Genomic DNA, 14,152 nt, shown 5'->3' with positions numbered 1-14,152 from the left:
TCTTTCCCTCTCCCTCCCTCCTTTTCTCTATTCCTCCTTCCTTCTGTCTCTCACACACACTCACACAGATACACATAAACACACATTTTGTGATCAGTTTAATACAAGGATCGCTGTTAAATAAAATAGTCTTTTCAGCAACAACTTCTAAGACTATTTAGCATTGTGAGTCTTAAAAATGGATGTACTATTCAGCAATTCCTAATGAATCTCAGGAATCTAAGTTAGTATTCTCTGGGACACTATTTGAGAAACATTTGCTGAGCTCCATTGTATGTATGTACCACTAGTCATCTACCAATGGACAGTTAGGATGCTTCCCTATCTTGGCTATTATAAATAATGCTGCAATGAATATAGAGATGCACATATCTTTTCGAATTAGTGTTTTGGATTTCTTCAGATCAATAACCAGAAGTAGAATTGCTAGGTCATAAGTTAGTTCTATTTTTAATTTTTTAAGCATCCTCCATACTGTTTTCCATAGTGACTACACCAGTTTACAGTGCCACCAACAGTTCACAAGGGCTCCTTTTCCACATCCTCTCTGATACTTGTTATTTCTTATCTTTTTTTAATAATAGCCATCTTAACAGATGTGAGGTAGTATCTCTTTATGGTTTTGATTTACATTTACTTGATGATTAGTGATATGAATATCTTTTAATGTCTATTGGCCATCTGTATGTCTTCTTTGGAAAAATGTCTCTTCATTTCCTCTGCCCATTTTCTGATCAGATTATTTGTTTTTGTTGTTGTTGTTGTTATTGACTTGTATGAGTTTTTTTTACATATTTTGGATATCAACTGCTTATTGGATATATTATTTCTGAATATATTCTCCCATTCAGTAGGCTGTCTTTCCCATTCAGTAGGTTGTCTTTTCATTGTTTTAATGGTTTCCTTTGCTGTGCAGAAGATTTTTGGTTTTATGAAGTCCCATTTGTTTATATTTGCTTTTATTTCCCTTGCTTCAAGGAGACATATCCAAAAAGATACTACTAAAACTGATATTAGGTACTTACTACCAGTGTTTTCTTCTAAGGGGTTCATGGTTTCAGACATCTAAGACTTTAATCCATTTTGATTTTATTTTTGTAGATGTTATAAGAGAATAGTTCAGTTTCTTTCCTTTTTTTTTTTTTTTGTATATATCTGTCCAATCCTCCCAATATCACTTGTTGAAGAGACCGTCATTTCTCCATTGTATATTCTTGCCTCCTTTATTATAGATTAATTGAACACATAAGCAAGGGTTTATTGCTGGACTCTCTAGTCTGCTCTATTGACTTATGTGTCTCTTTTTGTGTCAATATAATATCATTTTGTTTATTATAGATAACTTTGTAGTGTAGTTTGAAATCAAGGATTGTGATATCTACAACTTTGTTCTTCTTTCTCAAGTTTGCTTTGGCTATTTGTGGTCTTTTGTGATTCCACATATATTTCAGGATTATTTTTCTAGTTTCGAGAAGAATACTGTTGATGTTTAGATAGGGATTGCTTTGAATCTGTAGATAGCTTTGGGAAGTATGGACATTTTAATATTAATCCTTCCAATCAATGAACATGCTGTATCCTTTCATTTATTAGGGTCCTCTTTAATTACTTTCTTCAATGCTTTATAGTTTTATGAATACAGGTCTTTTACTTCCTTGCTTAAATTTATTCCTAGGTATTTTATTCTTTTAATGCAGTTGTAAATGAGATTGCTTTCTTAATTTCTCTTTCTGATAGTTTATTATTGGTGTGAAAAATGCCACCAATTTCTGAATATTAATATTGTATTCTGCTACTTTCCTGAATTCATTTATCAATTCTAATAAATTTTTGGTGGGAGCTTCAGGGTTTTCCCTATGTACTATCATGTCATCTACAAATAATGACAGTTTTACATCTTCCATTCCTATTTGGATGACTTTTATTTCTTTTTGTCGTGTGATTGTTATGGCTAGGATTTCAATACCGTGTTGACTAAAGCAGGGAAAGTGGACATCTCTGTCTTGTTCTTGATCTAAAAGAAAATGCTTTCAGCTTTTCACTATTGAATATGATGTTAGCTGTGGTTTGTCATATATGGTCTTCATTATTTTGAGATGTATTCATTCCCTCTGTCTCCACTTTAATTAGTTTTTATCTTAAATGATGTTGGATTTTTTCAAATACTTTTCCTGCTCCTATTAATGCAATTATATGATTTTTATACTTCATTTTGTTTAGGTGGTATATCACGTTCATCGTTTTGTGGATATTTAAACAACCTTTTATTCCAGGAATAAATCCAACTTGCTCATGAAGAGTGATCTTTTTAATTTATTACTGAATTTGGTTAGTTAATATTTTTTGAGGATTTTTGCATCTGTGTTCATCAGGGATATTGACCTTTAATTTTCTTCTTTTGTAGTGTCTTTATGTGATTTAGATATTAGGGTAATGTCCTCATAAAATGATTTTGGATGTCTTCCCTTTTCTTTAATTTTTTGGAATAGTTAGAGAGTGATAGTTAGAGAATGTTTGGTAAAATTCACCTGTGAAGGCATCTGGCCCAGGACTTTTGTTTGTTGAGAGTTTTTTTCATTATGGATTTGATTTCATTAGTAGTTATTGGTCTGTTCTGACTTTCTGTTTCTTCCTGATTCAGTCTTGGATGATTGTATGTTTTTAGGAATTTATCTATTTCCTCCAGGTTGTCCAATTTGTTGGCATATAATTGTTCATACTGTTTTTTCTTATTACTATTTGTACTTCTGGGATATTGGTTGTCATTTTCCTCTTTCATTTTTGAGTTTATTTGGCTCTATCTCTCTCTCTTTTTTTTTTTCTCTTGATGAATCTGGCTGAAGGTTTATTAATTTTGTTTATTTTTTCAAAGAACCAACTCTTGGTTTTCTCGATGTTTTCTATTGTTTTTTTTAGATGCTATTTTTTTTTTTTTTTTAATTTCTGCTCTGATATTTCTTATTATCTTCCTTCTACTCACTTTAGGCTTTGTTTGCTGTTCTTGTTCTAGTTTCTTTCAGTGTAAGGTTAGATAGTTCATTTGATATTTTTCTTCTTTCTTGACGTAGGCCTTTATTGCTATGAATTTTCCTCATAAGAAAATACTTTTGCTGTGTTCCATAGATTTGGGATCGTTGTGTTTTCATTTTCATTTATCTCAAGTTAGCTTTTGATTTCTTCCTTGATCTTATTGTTTACCCATTTATTGTTTAGTAGCATACTTTTTAGCTTCATTGTGTTTTTGTGTGTTTCATTTATTTTGTTTTCTTAAAATTGATTTCTCGTTTCATACCACTGTGACTGGAAAAGTTGCTTGATGATTTTAATCTTTTCTAAGTTAATGAGACTTGTTTTGGAGCATAACATGTGGCATAACAAGTTCCATGTGCACTTGGAAAAAAGACCTAAAAATATGAAAATAATTAAGAGGTCTTAGACTACTGATAAGGTTTATAGGATCTCTCCACTTCCTACTGCAAAGAATGTCCTCAATTGTAGGCTGCACTAACAGAAGTAGTCTTTCTGGGGTAATAGAATTGAGAATCATACTCAATGGGAGGTTCATTTCACACTTTGGAGAATGGCACTCTATTGTGTGAGCCTCATTTGTAAGTCACCATAAGCATACTCAAAGAGCAACTGTGATTGCGATGGGACTCACATTCATGCCATATAAATTGTAAAAAGCCAGAGTACAGAACACAGCACAGAACAGAGCACAGAAAACAGGAAGAAAAATTTAGGTTTCTCGAACACTTGGAATAAATTTGAAATTGACCCGAGAGAGTACATCTAGGACAAATATCTGAAAGTAGAGGGCACATTTTTACTTGATATAAAGAAGCTTCTTTTGTTTTGTATTTGGACAACCTTCTTTAAAGATGTAATGAGCAGTTTAGGGGAACAACGAATTTCTGTCACTTGAGGCGTTTGGATATGGTGAATGTTGAAGAGAGTTTAATCATCAGCTGGATAGGAAGGTTTTACCAAACATTAATTCCCAAAGTCTGCTCCATGGACGCCCTGGGGTTCCTACACTTTTCTCTAAGAGGGTCTACAAGGTAAAATCTATTTTCATAATAACAGTAAGATGTCATTTGCCTTTTTACAGTGCAAACATTTGTACTGATGGTTAAAAAGCAGTGTTGGTATTACTGTTGGGGCAATCTAAAATCTGTTGTTGCCCCAGTACTACTGAGGGGTACCTCAGACCAGATTTGTGAGATTTAGGAAAAGTAAGATTTATCGAAAGTACATTTCAAGGGAGAAATGGTTACACTAAAGAGCTGTAATAGCCTGGAAACAAAAGGTATGATTAAAGTACACTCCAAGGGAAGGGCGGGTTACAGTGAAGAGGGCTGTGACAGCATAGAATTCAGGAAGTAAGCCTTATATTGTGGCCATGATGGGTGGTTATAGGGGTTATGCTAGAAGATTGGCATATGGTCATTTTGATGGACATTTGGCCGTTATATAACACTCTGCCTACTGCTCATGTGATTATCTAGAATTCAATCTGTTATCATTAGATTCATGAATTTCCAGGCATAGGCGTGATATAACAATGGTATATTGAGGCTAGGTCACAGGAAGGTTAGTGTAAGACTGACTATACAAGCTCTTTGGCTGGATTAAACTGGCTGGTATTTTATGACTTTTTACTTCTTTGTTTCTCAGGATGCCAGAGTAATTTATAACCTTAAAAATGGGTGTTTCAGGGAAGTCTTTGGAAGGAGCCTTTATTCTTTTGTTCCCCCATTGCTCATGTCTGCCTAACTACCTCACAGTAGGGGAAAATGCTGGTGCCTTAGTATGAATCAAGGCAGTGGCACCATGCTAATTAATCATTTTAGTTCTTCATTGACATGCACTTGCAGGAGAAAAAAAAAAAAGCCATCTTCATTTAAGAGGGTCCTTTATGAAGGAGCCGAAATCACTAATTTTATTAAAACTCAACTCCTGAGTACATGTCCTTTTAGTACTTCGTGGGACAAAATGGAAAGTACACGTGAAGTGTTTAAGCTACATAACAAAGTAAAACACTTTGATTAAAAGCACTGTGTGATTGTTTAAGCTATGAATTAGGCCTTTTTTTTTTTCATTGAACACCATTCCTATTCGACTGGCAAACTATGGTTATTAATACAATAAAACAAGCTAGCTACTTCAAGGAAAACAACTCACAGTGTTTGTTGCCAATGATAAAATTCAAGCTCTAAAGCAAAAATTAGAATTTTGGAAATTTTGTAGTTTCACCATGAGCTTGACAACTTCCTGTACTTAAAGCTTTTTCTGATAAGATGAGTAAGGTCTTTTAAAAATCAATTTTATTTTTAACATCATAAAAAGACATATGACAGTATTTGGAAGTTCTGTGTAACTCAACATGAAGAAGAAGAAAGGGCTTTATGGGACATAGAGGAGCCATTAGTTCCCTCTACTAGCCACAAAGCAGTGTTGTTTGAAGCCTTTATATAGTATATTTTGGTGTGGACCTCTGTGTCCTTGTCAGTATTCTTAACTTTAACATCCTTTTATAATATTACTCTCATTACTCCTTTGCCAGAAAGATGTGTTTGGGCATTATTAAAGGCCATCTTGTTACTTGGCTTTAAGTGATATTATGATATAATATCTCATTGTTATAGGTGGTAACGATAAGTAAATGAGGTGGTGTTTACCAAAATTCATTGGCAAGACCACAGTAGACTAGAGAAAGAAAGAAAGATTACCATGCAACTGAAATTTTAAAAGAAGTTTCTAAATTTGGGGGATATCTTGGAATATTTGCATTAAACCACCTCCTTTACTTCTTAGGATTCTTTTGCTGTTTTGCATTCCAAAAGTAAAATTTATCAAACCCTCAGAAGATCCACTGATCTGTCATCAAATCTTCCCCTATTGAAAAGAAGCTTTCTTTGAGGAACTAGTCTTAGTTAATCCCATCAACTGAAAATCTGCTTTTCAAAACAATCAGTGAATACAAAACAGAACAGAGCTTTGTTTAGAGCAATATATACAGTCTCTAGAAATCTATCAGGTTCTATCTTCTACAGCAGTTCTTGGTTGAACTGCTTTTCTGTTTAAGCAAAATATAATGTTGAAGGGATTTTAAGTTTTGAGGACTAAACTTAAGATATGGTAGTTTATTCACACTTGTTAATGCATTTGGAAAATGTAGTATTTGACCATTTTGAAATATCTTTGTGAATTCTTAAAAAAGACAAGACTGCAAATAAAAAACATCCAAATGTTTTTTAAAGAGTTAAAGAATAGACTTCTAATTCCCCAAGTGTATAAAGCCTTCTGCCTTATGTTAAACATTCAGAAGATCCTCTTCTATAAAGAAACAAGTTTAGGGCGGCACATTTTTAGCTTAGTATTATAAAGAGTTGAAAGAAGACGGGAAGAAAAGAAGCATGGTGACTTTTTTTGCGTCAAACACAAAATTCAACAGAATCAAAACCTTTTATTTGTTCCATGACTTAATAATTCAATTGCATTTTTCTTTCTCTAAGAAAAAATAGCCTTAAATGATGATTGCAAAAGTTAAATAAGTACTTTCTTTTCCCTTTAAAAATCTTATAACAAACCTTAGGATCAAATTACTTCCAAATTTAATTAATTGAATCCTTAAGAAATACCACTTTAAAATGAAATTTCTGCATTCTGGAGTGTATTATAAACAGCCAAAAATCAAGGAGGAAGACTGTATTGTTTTAAAGCATACTTGAATAAATAAATGTTTTGCAGATTACTAATGGTCAATAACATTATTTGGAAGATCTGTAGATGATCTGGTTTGCGTTATACGTATTTACACTTTAAAATGCCTCATGAATTAAGTCAACTTGTACTACAAAGAGATGCTAAAGAATATGAAAATATATAATTTTGCTATATTAATATCATCATTATCTGAGAGATTCAGTTGACCAGATTTTGAAAAACAGCTTGGCTTTTGATTTCCAGAGAGCACAGTCAGACGAACTGGAAAAAATCGAAAAACATGGCCGATCCTCCAAAGACAAGGAAAATGCCAAGTCTCTGGATAAACCTGAACAGTAAGCATACCTTAGGACCCTGTAGTGAGCAGCCAGTCTAGGGGTGGGCTCTTTCCTTTGGACATCGCAGTGTCTTCTGTGCATAATTGTTACAAATTATATGAGGGTAAAAACCTATTTATGTGAGTTATATTATTTCACTTAACTTGGCTTTATGTCCTTAGGTTCCTTTATGAGCTGTCACTAATTCCCAACTTTTCAGAGCGAGTCTTTTGCATATTGTTCCAGTCCACGTTTTCAGAAAGCATTTGCTCGATCCATCGCAAACTGGAATTGCTACAGAAATTGTGTGAGGTGGGTTCTAGAGTATAGAGAGCTGAAAATTGGATTTTGATATTTAATTGTGATTCAGTCATATTCGTATTTCAAAAAAGTTTTGTTTATTTTAATTACCCATACAATTTAAAGGATAGCAGTCCCACAGAAGAGGACATATTGAGCTTCAAGGACAAAGCAAATGTTCAGGCAGGCACATGGTCCGCAGGGCGGTCTGATAGACGTTGCCATGTCCAGCGAGTGGTAAATCCTGCCATATCCAGCGCGGCCCTGGAAAATAAACCTGAATGGGAACAGTAGGAGATTGAGAAAAGAAGGAAGACAGAAAGCTGGAATCAAGAGGTCCACTATCCACTGATGATGGAGTAGTGGCCCAGTTTTATTTTTGCAAGCCGCTTTTATACAAGAGCATACAATTGCTGGCTAAGATAAGATTATCCTCACCCAACCCACACCCTGCTATGATCTTTTGCATTTCCCTTTGCTCCCAGCTATGAGGGTAATCCTTGCCTGGAGCAATACCCCATTGTTCCCCTGATCAGTTCATACTTCCTCATTCTTAGGAGAGTTCATAGAGGCAAGGCAACCCTTGGTTGACCTCACAGATTTCAAAGACCTTGTCAGCTTGCAACCCACTCTCCACAAGATGTGGTCTTCACACATCGACCTCCAGAGACTTGAAACCTTTGTCCCTTCTGCTTCTGCCAAAGTAAAATTTTCACTTTTCACAGCCTTCTTATACATCCAATTTCCAATTGAATGCAATTTGAAGGCATCTTATATACTTTACTTCATATTTGGAAGGATCCCTCCAATTTAGAGGGAAGGATCCCTCTAAATTGTTAATGATTCCAACTAAATGATTTAGAAACAGCTGTATAGTTTAAGAGAAGATCAGTATTCTTCTGAAAACAAAGAATAAATGTTTGGCAGCAATTACCAACACTGACATTTAAAACAATTTGTCACAAATCAGTAGTAGCACTTGTTCTGGTTGTGGTTAATCATTTTAAAAAGTAGTAAGTTACTAAAGACACATTTTCAGAGGTCATGACATACAAATTCAAGTTAAACTTTGTGTTTTGAAAGAAGCAAATATGAGTTTTTCAGAGATAAATCTAAATTTGGAAATTAATCTTTGTAACTGTGTTTAGGTCTTTCATATATGCCAAAAATTAGGTATAGTTAGGATGATAGCGATGGCAATATTTTGTAGTAGTTGTCATATTGCAGCCTTATTTATTGTCCTTATAATTATATCATAAAAATTGCCTAGATTGTTATCTCTCAGCTTACAGAAATGCGCCTGAATGCTTGCTGGTGCTGCACCTTTGGAGGCATTCCTCTCTAAGTATAACTAATAATGAGCAAAGTGAAAGTTTGCCTATAACCCAGAATTGTTAGTATAATATGAATATCTGCAACTGACTTCAGATCATGTAAACCAAACTTTGCATAAGAGAGAAATTGTTCTTTTTCCTGTTTTACAGACATTAAAAAATGGCCCAGGGGTTATGCAGGTTCTGGGTTTAGTTCTTGCCTTTGGCAACTACATGAATGGTGGAAATAAGACTCGGGGACAGGCAGATGGTTTTGGGTTGGACATTCTTCCAAAGCTGAAAGATGTCAAAAGCAGTGTAAGTATTTTGTGTGAATGAATGTAGGCAAATTGAGTATTAGTCATTTTGTTTAGTAATAAGTTTAACTATGAACCAGTTGTAATGTTTCTTATGTTCCAAGGTCAAAAGTTTCTTCAATTTCTGAATTAGATAAAAGTAATCGGCATCATACATTTGTAATTTAGTGAATGTTTCCTAAAGTGAGTAGTTTTAAGTTCTATGTTTAATGAATAATTGAAACAGTATTTTAAAATAAAAATCATTATGTTATCCACTCTATCTTTACCATATCTGCTAATATTTATCCTTTTGGATTTTGAGGACTAATTAATTTCTATATATTAGATGGCATATTCATTACTTTATTCTTTCCTTCCATGTTAAGCAAAACAAGGACGAATGACAGTAGTTTGTAAATAAAATATAAAAGATTCTGTTTTTCTTCATATCACACTCTTCTTGATACTCATATGTATGGGAATGTCTAGCTCTTTTAGAGGTCTAATTATTATTTTTTATCCTACTTCTGTAGTTGTGTTTGTTTAAAATTAACATCTAAGAGATTATGGGAGTGTCAGTAGAAATCCAAGATTAAGGAAACAACCATGATGGTCAGAGTTACTGAGCTTGTAAACTTAGAAAATAAAAGAAATCTGTTTCTCTGATAAAATCTTCACAAACTGTATGGTGAAGGAAATTATGACTATATTTTCATAAAATTAAGCTTAAGACAACAATTGGCTTATAGTAATGAAAATATATAAAATTGTCCTTCCTAGATAACGAAATAATCTCTCTCATAAGAAAGAGACACTATTTTGTTTTGTTTTCTGTTGGTCAGCAACTTGTTTGTTTATTCATTTATATGTCCACTCATACATTCATTTAACATTCTTTCACTGGGCTTGTATGAAATGCCAGACAGTGAGCTTTTCCAAAATTGAGTAAAACAATCTCTTCTTGGAAAACCAACAGCATATAATTTCTGTGATTTTTATGATTATATGTGTTTAAACGCTATTATTTTGTGTGATATACACATTCATAGGAACTTCCAGTATGTCAGCCTTATAAGTTACATTTGTTCAAAAACAAGCTCTCTAAACACATGGTAGTTCTTTTTTTTTTTTTTTAATTTATTGAGGTGATATTGGTTAATAAAATGATGATTTAAGTTTCAAGTATACATTTCAACAATACATCATATGTACATTGCATTGTGTGTTCACCACCCAAAGTTAAATTGCCTTCTGTCACCATGTATTTGACCCCCTTTACCCTTATCTACCATCCCGCTTCCCTGTGGTAACCACTAAACTTGTCCGGTCCGTGAGTCTCTGTTCATCTTGTGCTTCTGTTGCTTTTGGGTAGTTCTTAAATAGTTCTAACAACTGCTTGCTGAATTGAAACAGTTTCACTTTTGCAAATAACATCGAAATATAGATAGCATCGACATATAATGTTTAACTTAAAAGAATGGATCTGAAGTAGATTCTGATAATTGTTATATATGAATAAGGGATTATTTGTGTTTTTTTACATTTGATTGATATGTTTTATTTAATCCTCCAATAAGTTAAATTTCATTAATTTAAATAATTAAGGAATAATGAGATAAATAATGAATCAAGAAGCAGGACTTTTAAAAAAATAATTTCACTTGCATTCTCACAAGAGTGAAGTCTTCCTGATTTGGTTCTTTTTCTATAAAATAAATATAATTATACTCTTTAGTAGTATTTATAGACCTTCATGGACCGAGCTGTTACTCATTTCACTCAGAATTTTCACTCAGCAGCATCCTCATAGGTAGGCATTCAGATACTAACCATTTCATTGATTTATAAGTTAGGAACAAAAAAGGAAGTCAAGCTGCTTAAATCATTTTACAAGAAAATCCTGTTTCTAATAGATATATATTTATTATTATTATTGTTATTATTGTTATTGCTATATATTACTATATAATAGATATTATTATTATTATCACTACTTATACTACTACTATTACTATTACTACATATTACTATGAGGGAAGTCTCTGATAGATATGTTACCATAACATGTCAAACTCGATTGTGAAGAGATGTTATTCTTTTTATAAATGGGGAGAAGTTATGATAAGAGTAACATTCAAAGGAACATAGTTAGGACCATAGAGTTACTTTTTAAAATACATATTCGGTGTCCCACATTCAGATTATCTAGTACTAAATTTGAGCAATGTTTAAAAATTAAAATTAATGCCTTCAAGTGTTCCAGAAAGGTGATAGTTGTTTTTTGAAGACTGTTAAATATGAAACAATTACATATTTTTTTTTACTATAGAACTACATATATTGCACTATTTATAGCTATATGGATATGAATTCTTCAATCTCAGTTGCTGACATAACAATTTATAGTATGTATTTCTATTTTTAAAGCTCCTGATTACTTGAAATACTTAACTTTTTTATTTCTCTAATCTGTATACTAACAGGACAGTCAAACTTTCTGGTCCAGCTGCATAGAAACGCTGGCAACACTTAATTATTTCAGGGAAGATAGTAGTTGTACCTCTTAGTAACAAAGCATAAAAATTAATCAACCTAACTTCCGACTGAGGAAAGTAAAAATGGACTGGTATTTACAGCTGAAACTCTACCATTAAATAGTTGTACCTCCACTTGGAGCTTAGCTGGGATCGCTGGGGGAAAATAAAATCTCTACCACTGAACTTAGATATAGTCACTAAACTAATTTGAAATATAGAATTTCACATTTCTTTCTAAATTTTCTCATCTCTATGTACTGCTTTACCAGAATTTAACACTGTATATGGAGTAATTTAGAAAACATATTTTTACTTACTTTGTTTTTCCTGCCTAGGACAATAGCAGGAGCCTTTTGTCATATATCGTTTCCTATTATCTTCGAAATTTTGATGAGGTAAGACAGTTTTTACATGTAGTCATATTTTGTATTCTTTATTCATAAATGGTTTGGCATTGTTTTTCTTATTTTGCCATCTCTGTTTTTGTATTATTCTTACTTATATTAATGCTGATTTGTTTTAAAAGTATGTGTTTCTTGCTAATTAGGATGCTGGAAAAGAACAGTGTATCTTCCCATTACCAGAACCCCAGGAACTTTTTCAGGCCTCACAGATGAAGTTTGAAGACTTTCAAAAAGATCTCAGAAAACTAAAGAAAGACTTGAAAGGTAACTTATAATCTTAAAGAAATTCATGTTTGTTATTAAAAAGTCAATACAGACTTTTCAATGTTTTTGAAGAAAAAGTCTCTTACAGGATTGTAGAATTAAAAATTATTTGGGTTGGCAAAAGAAAAATATTACCAATAATCTTATTCTTTTATTATTTAAAAAGTTACATTTATTAGAAATTTAGTTATTGAATAGTATTTTGGTTGTTTGAATAACAGTATCTCATCAGGGACAAATTTAATTGTTTTGTTTTTGCTTTAGAGCCAAGAACATCTGTATATTTATCATGTCATTGTTAAAAGACCAATAGTCCCTCTCAACCCTCCCTTGATATACTTGTTCAAAATTTTGTGGCTTTTAAATTCTCCTGGGAACAAAATATCTTCTTTCACATATTTGGTCAAAAAAACACATGCGTGTATGTTTTATTCTTTATCAAATCATTTTGAAGAGAGTCTCAAATTCTTCAAATTTCTAAATTAAAATGAAAATTTACACAAAGCAAATAGTTAACAATTTTTATTATTTTTGTAGTAAAATTCTTTTTATTTCTTTTTCATGAGGTTTCTTATTGTTGTGGAGTTAACACCTCAGCTATCTGTTTAAGCCACTTTCTAATTCTGTTAAGCACAGGCAGGGGATGAATAAGCTTGTGTAATATTTTATTTGATGTTGTATTACTAGATGAAAAGGAGAAGCTTGCTTACCCCTGTTCAGAAACCAAAAAAGATGATATAACTTTTTAAGAGATTCTACTCCAATTTTGAAATAATATTTATCCATATTGATTTATAATCAAATTTATAGAGTTGTTATGTATATTCTGGTCACAGATGCTTTTATATGGATTAAAATCAACACAGTACCATTATATGGATCGCTCGTAGTTCCTAAACATGCAGCAACATTTATTATGTGCCCGATGCATATCCAGCATTTGTAGGTACCAGGGGTACAAAAATCTATAATCATCACTGTCAGAGGATGGAAATCCTGTTGATCAGATGTTCGCCCTTAAAACCCCAACTATAGGTGCTCATTGAGCAAGCCCAGGAATGATCGCTTTGTTTAAAAAAAAAAAATAAAGCTATATTATGTTTATATAATCCTATGATACTATGTATTTACATATGATTTTTAAAGACAATTAAAAACCAACTATTTATGCATAGTATTTATTATACTTCAAAATTATGCCAGGTATCTTGGTTTGCTTATTAAATTCTCTACCCCCTACTTCTGCTCCCACTCTCTCTTTTTCAGTGCTATGGGCATTTCTGGGATATCAGGAAAATATTTCACACGTTGATCAACAATTAAGTCTTGCAAAGTAGGGTTTCATAGTTCACAGTTGATTTGATAAAGGAAAGGGCAGTCTCAGTCCCCGGGGCTTTACATCTGCTCTGATTGGTGTATCGCTTTGGAATGTTTCCTCATCTATTTTTCACATCTACATGCTTTCTTACTATAGTTATTAAATATACATGTAGCCATGAAAATAGCAAGTTCTGACAAGATTTAGAGCAAAACAGAGAGAACTAACACCAGATAATGGGTGTGGAAAGGACGAGTGGCCACTGCACGTTTCCTCCTACACATCTGTCTCCTCCAGCAAGGTGGTAACTGCAGAATATTAAACACTGACGGAGGATCTTAGCAAGTTTCGAGTACCTCAGAGGGTTCAGAAGGTAATGACTTTAACCCAGAGGGTTTACTTTTTCTGTAGGGATAAGACAGACTTCTCTGAAAGGCCCGTTCTTTCAGCGAAGCCCGATAGCGTTTGCTTGCCATAGTATTTTCTCAGGTTTGTCCATAGTTTGTTACAATTTGGTACCTAGAAATAGGTTGTTCTCATGATCAAACGAATATGAGGAATTCTCAATGTTCTCTGAAAGAAGAGGTAGCAGCAGTTCTCTGATTTATTTGACCACAGAGTACTTTTTTTTTTTTTTTTTTTTTTTGCACTTTTTGGTAGGTTTTCTCATC

The 14,152-nt window shown here is 32.9% G+C and overlaps 1 protein-coding gene across 1 annotated transcript in view; it reads left to right on the top strand.

The window, feature by feature from the left end:
- The window catches only part of FMN2 (formin 2), a 259,754-nt gene that overhangs the window by 100,883 nt on the left and 144,719 nt on the right, over positions 1-14,152 (top strand). The window contains exons 6-10 of the mRNA XM_006924128.3: positions 6,973-7,064; positions 7,229-7,358; positions 8,831-8,977; positions 11,831-11,890; positions 12,043-12,163. Of these exons, the coding sequence (XP_006924190.1) occupies positions 6,973-7,064; positions 7,229-7,358; positions 8,831-8,977; positions 11,831-11,890; positions 12,043-12,163 (550 nt within the window). The remainder of the gene's footprint in view (positions 1-6,972; positions 7,065-7,228; positions 7,359-8,830; positions 8,978-11,830; positions 11,891-12,042; positions 12,164-14,152) is intronic.

The sequence above is a fragment of the Pteropus alecto genome, unplaced genomic scaffold, assembly GCF_000325575.1.
Source record: "Pteropus alecto unplaced genomic scaffold, ASM32557v1 scaffold279, whole genome shotgun sequence".
Classification (NCBI taxonomy): domain Eukaryota; kingdom Metazoa; phylum Chordata; class Mammalia; order Chiroptera; family Pteropodidae; genus Pteropus; species Pteropus alecto.
The sequence above is the reverse complement of the archived record's forward strand: the minus strand, read 5'-3'. Positions and strand labels throughout refer to the sequence as shown.